At 38.1% G+C, this 17,161-nt stretch overlaps 1 protein-coding gene across 3 annotated transcripts in view; it reads right to left on the reverse strand.

Moving 5' to 3' along the window:
• Positions 1-10,481: 10,481 nt before the first annotated feature.
• Zfp141 (zinc finger protein 141) overlaps positions 10,482-17,161 on the reverse strand; it is a 32,393-nt gene continuing 25,713 nt past the window's right edge. For all 3 annotated transcript variants that reach the window (XM_030242737.1, NM_001309389.1, NM_001309388.1), the window contains 2 exons: positions 14,201-14,310; positions 10,482-13,779 (listed from right to left, as the gene is read on the reverse strand). In XM_030242737.1, coding sequence (XP_030098597.1) covers positions 12,085-13,779; positions 14,201-14,310 — 1,805 coding nt within the window. In that variant the 3' untranslated portion in view covers positions 10,482-12,084. The remainder of the gene's footprint in view (positions 13,780-14,200; positions 14,311-17,161) is intronic.

Here is a 17,161-nt window from a genome sequence, read left to right on the forward strand (position 1 = left end):
CCTGTACTGGGGCATCTAAAGTTGGCAAGTCCAGTGGGCCTCTCTTTGCAGTGATGGCCAACTAGGCCATCTTTTGATGCATATGCAGCTAGAGACAAGAGCTCCGGGGTACTGCTTAGTTCATATTGTTGTTCCACCTATAGGGTTGTAGTTCCCTTTAGCTCCTTGGGTAATATCTCTAGCTCCTGCATTGGGGGCCGTGTGACCCATCCAATAGCTGACTGTGATCATCCACTTCTGTATTTGCTCGGCCCTGGCATAGTCTCACAAGAGAGAGCTATATCTGGGTCCTTTCAGCAAGATCTTGCTAGTGTGTGAAATGGTGTTAGCGTTTGGAAGCTGATTACGGGATGGATCCCTGCATATGGCAATCACTAGATGGTCCATCTTTTTGTCACAGCTCCAAATTTTGTCTCTGTAACTCCTTCCATGGGTGTTTTGTTCCCATTTCTAGGAAGGGGTAAAGTATCCACACTTTGGTCTTCCTTCTTCTTGAATTTCATGTGTTTAGCAAGTTGTATCTTATATCTTGGGTATCCTAAGTTTCTGGGCTAATATCCACTTATCAGTGAGTACATATTGTGTGAGTTCCTTTGTGATTGGGTTACCTCACTCAGGATGATGCCCTCCAGGTCCATCCATTTGCCTAGGAATTTCATAAATTCATTTGTTTTAATAGCTGAGTAGTATTCCATTGTATAAATGTACCACATTTTCTGTATCCATTCCTCTGTTGAGGGGCACCTGGGTTCTTTCCAGCTTCTGGCTATTTTAAATAAGGCTGCTATGAACATAGTGGAGCATGTGTCCTTCTTACCGGTTGGGACATATTCTGGATATATGCCCAGGAGAGGTATTGCGGGATCCTCTGGTAGTACTATGTCCAATTTTCTGAGGAACCGCCAGACTGATTTCCAGAGTGGTTGTACAAGCTAAAACCCTTAGCCAGACTCATTAGAGGGCACAGGGACAGCATCCTAATTAACAAAATCAGAAATGAAAAGGGAGACATAACAACAGATCCTGATGAAATCCAAAACACCATCAGATGCTTCTACAAAAGGCTATACTCAACAAAACTGGAAAACCTTGATGAAATGGACAAGTTTCTAGACAGATACCAGGTACCAAAGTTAAATCAGGATCAAGTTAATGATCAAAACCACATGGTGGCTCACAACCATCCGTGACGAGATCTGACGCCCTCTTCTGGTGTGTCTGAAGACAGCTACAGTGCGCTTACATATAATAAATAAATAAATAAATAAATAAATAAACAGATAAATAAACAAATAAATAAATCTTTTAAAAAAGAATATATTTTAAAAAAAGAAAAAGAAATAATGTTTGGCTATTTGATAACTCTGAAGAAAAGTTATGGCTCTATGAAGATGGGGAATGTTAAATTGTAGAGGGAAAATAGGCCTTGCACACATAGATAAGCACTGGAGAATCCAGGAAAGTTAAACACACAGCCTACCTCTGTAATGGAATGAGGTACATAGCTGTTCTTCCTGAAATGCCAAGAATTATGTAGTTTCACAATCTGCTGATCCTTTGCTGCCTGGTGAGATCGGTTCTGTCCCTGTATGTACCAGAATTCATGCTTTTTGACTTGTCCCAGTCCGATGCTCCTAAATCTTGAGCGTTGCTTTTAGACCATAAACCAATTCTTATGAATGATGTTATTTGTGCTTTACAGCAGCCTAAGTGGCTTCTATGTTATCTTATTGCCAGAAAAATTCTGGCACCTATGGACATTATGTTTGCCTCTATGGACATTATGTTTGCCTCAGTCATAATCCTTAGACCCAAATCTTGGGCTTTATCTCTGAGTCAACAATACCTATTCTTTTTTTTTTTTTTTTAACAGATCTTGCCTGAGTTTATTTGTAAGAACAGCATAGGACACTGGTCATCTGCAAATCGTGTGTGGTGAAGTGTGTCACAGTCCATCTGTCTTCACACTGGTAAGAGCCTTTTCTATGGGGCCTTCACAAGGGCCTGAGCACCTTTGGGGGCCTGAGCACCTTTGGGAGCCTGGGCTGGAGCTGAAGCCTGGGTCTTAGCTGGAGCTTTGGCCCCTGCCTTGGTTTGAACCTTAGGCTTCGGTTGGCAGAGCCTCTGACCCTTGGCCATGTAGCTTCGAATCCGCTTCCCAAGCTTAGGGTGAGCAATGAAAGCCAGCCGCTTGAGTTTGGGGCCTTTGGGCATCTTGGGCTTGATTGGCTGAGGCTTCACCAAGGCCTTGATGGCCTCTGCACGTGCACTCACTGCCTTTGCATTGTTGGCCTGCATCTTCTTCAGGCCTTTCTTATTGTGCTTCTTGGCAAGGCACATGTTCCTCAGGAACTTGGGGTCAACCCCCTAAGAGGTTCGTAGCTTTGCGACCGGGGTTTCTTGATGCCATTTCTGTGCCATTTGCGGGACTGGTTGTGTGTGGTGTGATGCTTGGACTTGGCCATGTCTGCACGGTAACCCGCGGCTCCCGCAGAGCCTGGGACTGGAAGAGAAAGCAACAATACCTATTCTTGTGAAAGTAGCCAGATATTCTTTGTAAAGAATCTCAATCTAAGCATGCCTTAAATGATTTTGCACTTGGGACTGAGTTCACTTTTATCCAAATACTTTTTCCCAAAATTTTGCTGTCCTTAGTATGGCAAAAAAGGTGATCTGGGCCAGACTCTAGAAGCCTTGTTTCAGCCCTGTTACAATAAAATCAGTCTGAGCTGAGTTTTATTCGTACCTCACCCTGGTTGGTTTTTTTTTCTCCCCTGCCTGCTCTTTAGTTTGCAGAAGAATTGCTACATTAATGTCTCTTATTCTAGAAATACCCTAAATGTGTCAATATATGTATGTCACCATAAGGTAACATAGTTTGGACAGGGCAGTCCCTTATTTTTGGTGTTTGACACTTAGTTATTTTTTTATATGATTGAAGAGACAGGCTTTTTCAGAGGTAAGGTGGAGGATTTTTTTCATACAATTGACCCTGTTATATTTCTGAGTCAGTGTAAAATGAAGGCAGAAGACCAGTGTACCCTCACAGAAGTGATTGCTAATTTCCAATTCCAAAGACAAACACTCTCCAGTGGGAAATGGGTATCTGTGAGAAGGGGAAGGTCCCACAGAGAGTTTCTGTAGGGTGTTTTCAAGAGATGGAAATTTAAATGCAGATTCAGGTGCCTACACATTAGTATCTACTTCCTGGTTGTTTCTTTTTATCTATCTATTATATCTTTAGAAACTGCCTTGTCCTGCCTACCATGGCACATGGGGTAGTGAGCAATAGTTTGGACAAGGAAAGTGAATTAGAAGGGGCTAGAATTTCAACATAGAATCAGAAGGTTTCAGCATACCTTAGTAGAGTCAAAAGTTTCTTGGTTTGGTGTAAGCATCAGCACTTACTAAGCCAGGGTTACCTGATTAAGATCAGAGGAAATTTCATCTATCAGGCACAGATCAGTAGAGCCATAGGAAGGCATGCAATCAGAGTTTACACATACTTATAAGAAACTGAATATAATGGATTTTCAAAAAGAATACAATTGTAGTTGCCACTACAATTGCAATGATACTTGCAAGCTATAAAGGGTCCAAAAGATTAATATCAAAGACTAATTGTTTTGCCAAGCTTCTAAATGCTTTTCTGACTTTAGGGAATCCAAAGATACACTGGTGGCCTGAATGTTTCACTATCTGGGGGAGTATGTCAGGTCTCAAGAACTGAAAGGGCCTAATGCCCCAGGAGCTAGAGGCTCTAAACTGAAAATCTTATAGCACATGCTTCTCAAGCCAGTTAGACCAAGCCAGCTCCACAATTCCTCACAATTCTCCCATTTTGTTTTCATTTTCAAAGAGCAAAAGTTAAACTTCAAAGTACACAGGAAGTAGCAATGAAATATCAAGACTATAATGCTTTTCAGTGTAACCAACAAAAAATTCCCATGGACATCCCTATGGACCCCATTTTAGAAGTCTGATTAGAGACAGAAAAATAATGACCAAAAATCTTCACAGATTTGTGCCTCAATGAATGAGGAAATTTCATCTAAATTTCAGTGACATATAGTCAATATTTTATCATACATGGCCTACATATTAATTTTTAAAATATCGTGTGACCATATTTGCTTAAGGAACAATATGATCAGCAGTAGAGATGCATTTAATTGAGGCAACATAGCAAGGACCAGCAATTCAGTAGTCACATGCTTTCCCTCAGATTTCATCAATGATTTTCCTTTAGTCACTAGTTTCTTCTTCTGGGTCATCATTGGTAGAGAGACTGACATTCAAGGCTTGATGACTCTATCACCCCATTCACTTTCTCTTCTTCAGGTGTAGCATCTATAGATACTTTGTGCCTTAAAGAAGCTTTGCAATTTTATGAGGTCCCATTTGTCGATTCTCGATCTTACAGCACAAGTCATTGATGTTCTGTTCAGGAATTTTTTCCCCTGTGCCCATATCTTCAAGCCTTTTCCTCACTTTCTCCTCTATAAGTTTTAGTGTCTCTGGTTTTATGTGGAGTTCCTTGATCCACTTAGACTTGAGTTTAGTACGAGGAGATAAGAATGTATCAATTTACATTCTTCTACATGATAACCGCCAGTTAAGCCAGCACCATTTGTTGAAAATGCTGTCTTTTTTCCAATGGATGGTTTTAGCTCCTTTGTCAAAGATAAAGTGAACATAGGTATGCAGGTTCATTTCTGGGTCTTCACTTCCATTCCATTGATATACCTGTCTGTCACTACCAGTATCATGCAGTTTTTAAGCACAAATGCTCTGTAGTACAGCTTGAGGTCAGGCATGGTGATTCCACCAGAGGTTCTTTTAGTGTTGAGAAGAGTTTTTGCTCTCCTAGGTTTTTTTGTTACTCCAGATGAATTTGCAAATTGCTCTAACTCTGTGAAGAGTTACGTTGGAATTTTGATGGGGATTGCGTTGAATCTGTAGATTGCTTTCGGCAGGATAGCTATTTTGACTATATTAGTCCTGCCAATCCATGAGCATGGGAGATCTTTCCATCTTCTGAGATCTTCTTCAATTTCTTTCTTCAGACTTGAAGTTCTTATTTTAAAGATCTTTCACTTCCTTAGTTAGAGTCACATCAAGGTATTTTATATTATTCCTGATTATTGTGAGGGGTGTTGTTTCCCTAAATTCTTTCTCAGCCTGTTTATCCTTTGTGTAGAGAAAGGCCACTGATTTGTTTTAGTTAATTTTTATATCCAGCTACTGCACTGAAACTATTTATCAGGATTAGGAGTTCTCTGGTGGAATTTTTAGGGTCACTTATATATACACTATCATATCATCTGCAAAAAGTGATATTTTGACTTCTTCCTTTCCAATTTGTATCCCCTTGATCTACTTTTGTTGTCTAACTGCTCTGGCTAGGACTTCAAGTACTATATTGAATAGGTAGGGAGAAAGTGGGAAGCCTTGTCCAGTCCCAGATCTTTGTGGGATTGCTTCAAGTTTCTCTCCATTTAGTTTGATGTTGGCTACTGGTTTGCTGTACATTGCTTTTATTATGTTTAGGTGAGGGCCTTGAATTCCTGATCTTTCTAAGACTTTTATCATGAGTGGGTGTTTGATTTTGTCAAATGCTGTCTTAGCATCTAATGAGATGATCATGTGGTTTTTGTCTTTGAGTTTGTTTATATAGTTGCTTACATTGATGGATTTCTGTATATTGAACCATCCCTGCATCCCTGGGGTGAAGCCTACTTGATCATGATGGATAATCGTTTTGATGTGTTCATGGATTTGCTTTGGGAGGATTTTATTGAGTATTTTTACATCGATATTCATAAGGGAAATTGGTCTTAAGTTCTCTTTCTTTGTTGGGTCTTTGTGTGGTTTAGATATCAGAGTAATTGTGGCTTCATAGAATGAATTGGGTAGAGTACCTTCTGTTTCTATTTTGTGGAATAGTTAGAGGAGAATTGGAATTAGGTGTTCTTTGAAGGTCTGATAGAACTCTGCACTAAACCCATCTGGTCCTGGACTTTTTTTTGGTTGGAGACTTGAGGACTGCTTCTATTTCTTGAGGGAGTATGGGACTGTTTAGGTCATTAATCTGATCCTGATTTAACTGTGGTACCTGGTATCTGTCTAGATAATTGTCCATTTCATCCAAGTTTTCCAGTTTTGTTGAATATAGCCTTTTGTAGTAGGATCTGATTATGTTTTGGATTTCCTTGGATTCTGTTGTTATGTTTCCCTTTTCATTTCTGATTTTGTGAATTTGGATACTGTCCCTGTGCCCTCTAGTTAGTCTTGCTAAGGGTTTAATCTACCTTATTGATTTTCTCAAAGAACTAGCTCCTGGTTTGGTTGATTCTTTGTATAGTTCTTTTTGTTTCTTCTTGGTTGATTTCAGTCCTGAGTTTCATTATTTCTTGCTGTCTACTCCTCTTGGGTGAATTTGCTTCCTTTAGTTCTAGAGCTTTTAGGTGTGTTGTCAAGCTGCTAGTGTATGCTCTGTCTAGTTTCTTTTTGGGAGCACTCAGAGCTATGAGTTTCCCTCTTAGGACTGCTTTCATTATGTCCCATAAGTTTTGGTATGTTGTGGCTTCATTTTTTTTTAAACTCTAAAAAGTCTTTAATCTCTTTCTTATTTCTTCCTTGACCAAGGTATCATTGAGTAGAGTATTCTTCAGCTTCCACGTGAATGTTGGCTTTCTATTATTTATGTTGTTATTGAAGATCAGCCTTAGTCCGTGGTGATCGGATAGGATGCATGGGATAATTTCAATATTTTTGTGTCTGTTGAGACCTGTTTTGTGACCAATTATATGGTCAGTTTTGGAGAAGGTGCCATGAGGTGCTGAGAAGGTATATCCTTTTGTTTTAGGATAAAATGTTCTATAGATATCTGTTAAATCCATTTCTTTCATAACTTGTTAGTTTCAATGTGACTCTGTTTAGTTTCTGTTTCCAGGATCTGTCCATTGATGAATGACAGTGGTGTGTTGAAGTCTCACACTATTATTGTGTGAGGTGCAATGTGTATTTTGAGCTTTACTAAAGTTTCCTTAATGAATGTGGCTGCCCTTGCATTTGGAGCATAAATATTCAGAATTGAGAGTTCATCTTGGCAGATTTTACCTTTGATAAGTATGAAGTGCCCCTCCTTGTGTTTTTGATAACTTTGGGTTGGAAATCGATTCTATTCAATATTAGAATGGCTGCTCCAGCTTGTTTCTTGGGATCATTTGCTTGGAAAATTGTTTTCCCGCCTTTTACTCTGAGGTAGTTTCTGTCTTTATCCCTGACGTGGGTTTCATGTATGCAGCAAAATGTTGAGTCCTGTTTAAGTAGCCAGTCAGTTAGTCTATGTCTTTTTATTGGGGAATTGAGTCCATTGATATTAAGAGATATTAAGAAAAAGTAGACTTTTTATAAGAAGGGGTGTTAAATTTTGTCAAATACTTTTCAACATCTAATGAAATAATCATGTAGGTTTTTTGAGTTTTTTTTTTTTTTTAATATAGAGGATTACATTAATAGACTTTCCCTGGAATGAAGCCTATTTGATCATGGAGAATGATGGTTTTGATGTGTTCTTGGATTCAGTTTGCTAGAATTTTATTGAGTATTTTTGTATTGATATTCATAAGTGAAACTGGCATGATCTTTTTCTTTGTTTGGTCTTTGTGTGGTTTAGGTATCAGAATAATTGTGGCTTCATAGAATGAATTATTATTCCTTCTGTTTCTGTTTCATGGAATAATTTGAGGTGTGTTGGTATTAGCTCTTTGAAGATCTGGTATCCTAAAGCCATCTGGGCTTATTTTGGTTGGGAGACTTTTAATGACTGCTTCTATTTATTTAGGGATTAAGGAACTGTTTAGATGGTTTATCTGATTCTGATTTATCTTTGGTAGTTGTTATCTGTCTAGAAAAGTATCCATTTCATCTAGATCTTCCAATTTTGTTGAGTATAGTCTTTTGTAGTAGGATCTGATGAGTTTTTTTTTTTTATTTCCTCAGTTTCTGTTCTTATTTTTTTCATTTCTGATTTTGTTAACTTGGACACTGTCTCTGTACCCTTTAGTTAGTTTTGCTAGGGTCTTATCTATCTTGTTGATTTTCTCAAAGAACTGGCTTTTCGTTTTGATTCTTTGAATTGTTCTCTTTGTTTCTATTTGGTTGTTTTTGGCCCTGAATGGTGGGAGTTCTGATGGTGCAAAAGTATAGTGGCTTCTATTACTTACAATCCTTCACTTGCCTCTCACCATCTGGTTATCTCTGCTGTTTACTGGCTTGTGTGTTTCTGTCCGGAGCCTGCCTCCTGTGTCCCTGGGATACCTATGACCCTGGCTGTAGCAGGTGAGGACTTCAGACTGTGGAGTCTTCAGACCAGCTGATAATTTGCCCTTGCGGAAGGCTTAAAATTATTTTTATGAGATAAAGAGCATAAACTTACATCTGAGAAAAGGCTGCTTAAGAGAATCTAGAAGGAAGAATATGTTAGAATATACAATAATGAATAATGAAATTTTTAATAAATAAAAGTGCTCAAGAACAAGTACTGGTATGAAACAGAAAAATACGAACTTGTAGTTTAACACCTAATAACTAATAACCTAAACACAAATTGTCAGACTGCTACTCCCATATGTCAATTTAGTACTATTCAGATGAAATAAAGCAAAAATCTTTTAGTCCATAGGATACTATAGTACATTTTGATTATATGATTCTAAGTGAAAGGATCTTCCAAAGCTAGTGAAGAGGTCCATTCAACCTTACCATCTGCCTGGATTCTTTTCCTTTAGACTGATCACATTAAATATTGTTTCATTCCCACTTACCTGCTTCCATGACCTCTGCTTCCTGTTTTATTCAAGATAGATGACTAACTTTGGTTTCAATACAGAAAAGTCTTTGCATTAGAAGAAACCTCCTCCTCTACATTATATTGAATGTTGTTGCGGTTTTTACAGAACTGTACCCAGCGGATAGTGGGAACAGAAGATATACTGATGGCTTCCTAATTATCATTTCTTGGCATATGGTTTAGACCTCAGGAACCAATACACTTAAACTTCTGTATTCGTTTCATTCTCTTTAAATTACCAGATGACAAAAATGCAACTATGGGAATTAAACTGGACTAATATATTACTGCTACTGAATTCCTGCAAAAGTAACATCTAGGGCTAGGATATTTAGAACTAGGCTAAATAAAAGGACAATATATAGTGATATAAAATATTTGCTATGTATGATACACACACACACACACACACACACATATATATATATATATATGTGTATGTATGTATGTATGTATGTATATATACTGGGAGCTTTGAATAATAGACACAAGGCTATTGCAAATATTAATAGCAACTGAAAAACCTCCCTAGGATGACATGGGAATCATGATGGAAATATATTCTCATCCCCAGAGACCAGTTTGCTGTAGTTCTCCAACATGGCATCCAGTACAAAGCACTCTGAGAAGAGTCCAGGAATTACCACTTCTCTTGGGAGAGGTCTATGCCCACATCATTGAAAGGTGATTGAACATGACATGAAAATTAAATCCCATTGTGGATGTTAGATGAGTCATTTACTGTGTTACGGAAGTTTGTTAACTAGAGATCTTGTTCTACTATCAGTAATCTATATTAACTATTTGAAAACTTACTTTGTGAGAAAGATAATGTTCCAAGAGAATGTCAGAGAAAAACTTTATTGAACATGGACCTTTCTTCTTAGCTATGTTTCCAGTACAAGGCATGTTTTCCCTCTGGTTGAGTAGGTATTAAGTCTAATTAGAGCTGGTGTTTACTGTCAAGGTATGTGTGTCTTCTGTCATGGATACATCCATGAGTACTTCCACTTCTGTTCACAAGAACATTTATGTTTCAAATAAACATAAAGAACATCTTATAATACTCAACATACATAGTGTTTACCAATGCACAGACCCAACCAAGGAGGAGGTTCTCTCACCAACTCTGCTTCCTTGCCGATTCTTGGGAAGGCCTCCTAAAACAAACACCTTTTCTCTTCCTTACTGTTTTTACCTTCCTTTCTCCTCCTGTATTTCTTTCCCCCAGGAACTCTGTTTCCAATTCGACTATCAGATGACTTGTGCTGAGACATCCACCTATTTTTTTTTCTTTTTTTGGTTTTTCGAGACAGGGTTTCTCTGTATAGCCCTGGCTGTCCTGGAACTCACTTTGTAGACCAGGCTGGCCTCGAACTCAGAAATCTGACTACCTCTGCCTCCCGAGTGCTGGGATTAAAGGCATGTGCCACCACACCCAGCGTGACATCCAATTTTACTGTCTACATTCTATGTTCCACATCCATAAAAAAGCCCACAATTCCCCACTGTAATTTTATGAGATGTTTTTGTTGGAATTATCACTCATGGAATGCCTAACATTAATGATACCTTTCCAGTATAAAACAGGCACTCATTATCCCAAGACAGCAGTAAGTAAACGTAAGCTCCAATTTCTTTATTTGTAGTCGAACAAAGAAGGTAATTTAACATTATAAACAATCTGTAACAAAAACTTAAAGCTCAAATAGTATCAACAGTAATCTTTTCATCATATAAAAATATCCTGTTCCACTGAAATATACAAATGTTATGCAACAGTTTTGACTTTAGATGGTTATGAGAAATCTTACTCAGGTACAAGTTCATACATTTTAAATTATTACCAGTTTAGTCAAATATAACATGAATTCTATACCATTATTAGTAGTTGATTTCAGAATAATTCTGTATGAAACATTAGTACATATGTAGTTCATTTTCCTTTTTTTTGTTGTTTTTTGGTTTTGTTTTGTTTTGTTTTTCGAGACAGGGTTTCTCTGTATAGCCCTGGCTGTCCTGGAATTCACTTTGTGGATCAGGCTGGCCTTGAACTCAGAAATCCGCCTGCCTCTGCCTCCCAAGTGCTGGGATTAAAGGCATGTGCCACCACCGCCTGGCATAGTCTATTTTCAAAGAAATTGCTTAGTGAATATATTAGTTAGGGTTTCTTTTGCTGTGGAGAGACATCATAACTACAGTAACTCCTATAAAGAAAAATATTTTATTTTGGCTGACTTGCAGATGCAGAGTTTTTGCAAATTGTCTTCATGGTGGGAAACATAGTGGCATGCAGGTAGACATGGTGCTCCAGAGATAGCTGAGATTTCTACCTTTGGATCAGCAGGCACCAGGAAGAAAGAATGACAGTGGGTTTCACTTGAGCATCTGAAACCTCAAGGCCCAATCCAATGACATACTTCTTCCAACAAAACCACACCTACTCCAACAAGACCACACCATCTAATGTCACTCCCTATATGTCTGTGTATGCTATTTTCAGTCAAACCACCAGAGTGAATATAAGATGCATTTTGGGGTGTCTTAAGGTTTCCATTGCTGTGAAAAGATAACATGACCAAGGCAACTCTTAAAAGAACAATATTTAATCAAAGCTGGCTTACAGGTTCAGAGACTCAGAGCATAATCAAGAGAGAAAGTACAGCAGGGTCCAGGCAGGTACGGCACAGGAGGAGCTGAGAGTTCTACATTTTGTTCAGGAGGCAAACAGTAGAAGACTGGCTCCCAGATGACTAGAAAGAGGGTCTCAAATCCTACCCCAACAGAGACACACTTCCTCCAGCAAGGCCACACCTATTCAAACAAGGCTACACCTCCTAGTTGTGTACTCCCTCAGCCAAGCATATTCAAACCACCACACTGGAAATTTTTTTTCAAATTCAAACCAGTATAGGGATACCTGATGTGACTCCAATATTGAAGAGTTGAACAGTGAGTGGTTAAAGACTTCCATCCATTCTTCATAAAAACAAAACAAAACCAAAACAAAACATACTTCTTGGGTGAACAGTGTATCAGTAATTACCCTTGCTTTTGTCTCATGCTTAAATTTTATAATGTGTTCTAAATTTACAGCCTGTGGTAATGGACTTCAAACATTCTTTGCATTTGTAACGTTTGTTTCCAGTATGGATTCCAGGATGATCTATAAGATTTGAGAACCAAGTAATGGATTTTGAACATTCTTTACATCTGTAAAGACTCTCTCATGAATGGATTCTGTGATGTTTTTGGAGAGATGAGTCCTTAGCAAAAGATTTGCCACATTCTTTGCATTTGTAAGGTTTCTCTCCTGTATGGATTCTGCAGTGGCTTTGAAGATGTGAGCTCTGGGTAAAGGACTTGCCACAATCTGTGCATTTGTAAGGTTTCTCCCCTGTATGGATTCTGTGGTGGGTTTTAAGAGTTGAGGCCTCAGCAAAAGACTTGCCACATTCTTTACATTTGTAAGGTTTCTCTCCAGTATGGATTTTGAGGTGGGTTTTAAGAGTTGAGCCTTCAGTAAAAGACTTGCCACATTCATTACATTTGTAAGGTTTCTCTCCAGTATGGATTCTGTAGTGGGTCTTAAGAGTTGAACGCTGGGTAAAAGCCTTTCCACATTCTTCACACTTATAAGCTTTCTCTCCAGTATGGGTTTTGTGATGTTTTCGAAGACAGAAGCTCCTGGTAAAGGACTTGCCACAATCTGTACATTTGTAAGGTCTATCTCCAGTATGAATTCTGCTATGAGTTTCAAAATTTGATTGTTTGGCAAAGGACTTTCCACATTCTTTACATTTGTAGGGTTTCTCTCCTGTATGGATTCTGTGGTGGGATTTAAGAGATGAGCCCTCGGCAAAAGACCTGCCACAATCTTTACATTTGTAAGGTTTCTCTCCAGTATGAAACCTGTGATGAATTCGAAGAGAATAGCCGTGAGTAAAGGACTTGCCACACTCTTTACATTTATATGGTTTCTCACCAGTGTGGATTCTCTGATGAGCTTGCAGATATGAACCTGTAGTAAAAGATCTTTTACATATTTTACATTTATAAGGTTTTTCTCCAGTATGGATTGTACCATTCTCTCTGTAGCCTGAGAACTGAGAAAAGGACTTCCCACATTCTGTAGATTTGCATGGCGTTCCTCCAGGTTGAAGCATCTTAAGTCTACTGAGGTCTGAAGAACTTCTGGAGCATTTCCCAGATTTCCTATATTTTTGTTGAACAAAGGATCTCGGATGCCCAACAAGTTTCGAAGGAGAGGTAATCTCCAGTCTATATTCTTTATATTTCTGAGGTTTTTCTCTAGTATGGCTTGAATCATTTTGAGTCATATTTAAATAGAAATTGAAGGATTTATCACTTCCCATAAACAGGCATGGTTTTCTTTGAATATCATTTACCTTATCCCTATCAATGCTTGGTGATTCAACAGAGACTTTGCTGTACTTATCATATCTCTGTCTGTTAAATTCTCTTCTAGCCTTAATTTCAGTACACTGACTACAATTTGAGCACTCATTTGCAATTTTATACTGCTGGCTGCTTGTGGACAGCTTCTCTTGGCTATAATCCTGCTGGTACAAAGGTGATTGTGTGCACTGACCAGAGACACCCCTACATCTATCATTATTGTAACAATTCTCCAGAGAACAATTACTTATCTGTCCTTCACTAGGAGTTACATCTTGTTTATAGATATTCCAGGAGTCGTTACCTTGGTAAGAAATCTCTGTAAACTGACTGTTGTGGTTATTATGCAGTGCAAAGTCTGTAGTAAGGCCTTTATTATCTTCCTGATATCTGTGGCAGTATTCAGAAATACCCAACCAATGATGGCTTTCACGTCCTACTGGATTCTCATACACAGTCTTATGTTGATCTACATTGCAGTCCATGTCATTAGGTAGATTTACCTGTTGAGGAAGTTGTAAAGAATTTTCAGTCAAATACTTCTCACAATGATATCATTATGTGTTGTCCTGTGTTATTAATCCCCTTTTCGTCACAGAATACTGAAATACTGCTTAATCCCATACTCCATAAAACATATCTCAAAGACTCCTATGTACCCCCCCACCCCATGTTACTTCTCAGTGAATTCACACTTCTATGAAGACTACAGTTGTGTTTCAAAGACTGACGGGAATGTTTTCCTAAAAGAGCCTCCCGCTGTGAATGTGGACGTGGCCCGGAGTGAGCTGTGTGAGGAGAAGGCTGAGTTTCTTTATCTCCCCTGTCAGGAATGTCAGCAGTGGGAGTTGCATACACATCAGATCCATCATCCCAGAACTCATGCTCTTCACTGTCACCTCTACGTTCCCAGAACTTCCTTACATGTAACTTTCCAAGCCTGGAACTTCCAAATTGTCCTGGTCCTTCTCTCTGGGCAGATTCTTGTTTGCTCTCTATTTTGAACAGTTCCTTGTTATGAAAGCAAGACAGGACTGGAAGAAATGAAAGAAAAATCATTATTTCACTTTGTGGGCTTCTATGAAAATAATATAGAAACATGATGCAAAAAGGCACACCGCTACAAGGACTGTGCCAAGATGATCTCACCCAATCTTCAGCTCTTCTGCTGTCAGGAAACAAGTGTGCTGAACATGATGGATGCAAGAGGATAGCACATGGAGACATAGCATATAATTTGTAATAAACGGAAGGGCTGGCCTGAACTCTGTAGTGTAACAGACAATTCATACAGAATTGCATCATGGTGAAAACTGAAACTATTATTCAGTAATAAAAACAGTCTCTTCACTTTGAAAGTGAATTGTCAGATTGGACATAAAACAACTTTCTAAACACACAAGGAATATAATTAAAAATGAATAACTCTATCATAGTTATTCTAGAATAGATTCTTAGTTTTAGATTAAGCATTTAGATTAAGCAATGTTTGACAACATGTCAGATTATCCAATATACTTGAAAACACTGAGTAACTAGGAAAACAAAGAGAACATGTAAAACAAATAAGACATACAAGGCCATGGAAGTTAGTGGACACAATGACACAAGTTTCAAAATCTCCAAATAATAGTATTTTAGGACAGCTAAGTTTTTCAGATACCAAGAACTTTTTTTAAAAAATAAGAAAAGCTCTTCTGTGTATTCAATGCACACTGCAATGTAGAACTCAATTTCAACATAACATATAAGAAAGCAGAGTTTATATGTGTAAATATACATATTATGTAAATGTAATTTTACGGCTGGTGAGATAGCTCAGCAGGGAAGAGCACTTACTGTTCTTCCAGAGGTCCTGAGTTCAAATCCCAGCAACCACAAGGTGGCTCACAACCACCTGTAATGAGATCTGATGCCCTCTTCTGGTGCGTCTGAAGACAGCTACAGTGTACTTATGTATAATAATAAATAAATATTTGATCCAGAGCAAGCAGGGCCAAACAGAGCGAGCATAGGTCCTAAAAATTCAATTCCCAACAACGATCTATACAGCTACAGTGTACTCACATAAGTAAATCTTTTAAAAAAAGAGGAACTCTCCAGGTGTGGTAGCACACGCCTTTAATCCCAGGACTGGCAGAGGCAGGCGGATTTCTGAGTTCGAGGCCAGCCTGGTCTACAAAGTGAGTTCCAGGACAGCCAGGGCTACACAGAGAAACCCTGTCTTGAAAAACCAAAAAAAAAAAAAAAAAAAAAAAAAAAAAGAGGAACTCTATTTTCCCTTCCTTTCCTGCCTAGAGCTCATCCAGACACTCTCCATGCAACTCTACCAAGTGCTAGCCTCAAGATAACCTCCTTTTCTTATTGTCAGGGTTTTTACACACACATACACACAAACACACACATGCACAAATATATAAATAAAAACTTTTAGTAAGTCTTTGTAGTTTATGTGCATATGGGTTCAGGACAGGCCACTGAGTATTAAAACAACTACTAACAGTGCTCAGCCCTGAGAGAGGCTAATTTTCCATCTCTTAGCAGTCATTAGTTACTCAGTTCTTTCGCTAGGACAAGACATAGACAGATGACATGAACTAGAAAACAAAAAAAACAAGAAGGGACTTCATTTCTGGAAGTATGGAAGTCAATACAGAATGAAAATGAGGTTGTCTGATAGTCCCTCAAGTAAATATTTATATCTTATTATATATATAAAATTCAATTTACATATACAATTTATTATCATATATTTATATGTTACATTATTATATATGCTTTATTTATTTTATATTTGTGTGAAACTCTACACACTAAATGTGTGAGGTATATGAAATTATGCCCCTTGGGCACACAATAGTCTCCAAAAGAACTACAGACTGTCAATAACCCAAGGTATTGACAGGTATAAGAAACCTCATTAAACGTTTTTTGTATAATCACTATCTGATAATAAGGATGATTTCACTTTTTTCCCTTCCAATCTCTATCATTTTAAACTCCCCCAAGTTGTTTTAGACCAATAGTTGAGACTTTAGCAGTGGGGGCTGGTGAGATGGCTCAGCAAGTAAGAGCACTGACTACTCTTCCAAAGGTCCAGAGTTCAAATCCCAGCAACCACATGGTGGCTGACAACCACCTGTAATGAGATCTGACACCCTCTTCTGATCTGCCTGAAGACAGCTACAGTGTACTTATTTATAATAATAAATAAATCTTTGGGCCGGAGCGAGAGGAGTTGACTGGAGGGAGCAGAGGTCCGAAATTCAATTCCCAGCAACTACATGAAGGCTACAGTACAGTACATGAAGGCTACAGCTACAGTATACTTAAATAAATAAATAAATAAATAAATAAATAAATAAATAAGTTTTTTTTTAAAAAGGCTTCAGCAGTGTAGAAGCAGTGAAGATGGACAGAGGGATAACATTGTTTGTTCCTGATGATCTAATGATGGGTATGGACAGAAGGGGCCATTGTTGGTTCCCGGTTTTAGAGAGACAGTTTGAGGTTCTCTCAATTTAGAATAATTTTGGATCTGGATCTACATTTTCTAATATGTAGATATGCTGCCCATGTCCCTAATATCTCCCAGACATTCATCATGAAGGGATGTTGTATTTTTTTCAAAGGTCATTTTTCCATCCAATGAGGTGATTATGGTTTTTTTTTTGTTTTTTGTTTTTTTTGTTTTTTGTTTTTTTTTTTTTTTTTTGCCTTATAGTGTGTGTCTCTAGTAGGTGTAAGAGACAAAAAAAAAAAAAATCTTTGTGTTCAGAGATTAGCATTAGAGAAACCTGGAATGTTCAACACCTATGGAGGAAACACATAACTTGTTATGAGCCCATAACACTGGAGAAGCCCATAACAGTCTGGTGAAGTTTG

This window comes from Mus musculus, chromosome 7, assembly GCF_000001635.26.
Source record: "Mus musculus strain C57BL/6J chromosome 7, GRCm38.p6 C57BL/6J".
Classification (NCBI taxonomy): Eukaryota; Metazoa; Chordata; class Mammalia; order Rodentia; family Muridae; genus Mus; species Mus musculus.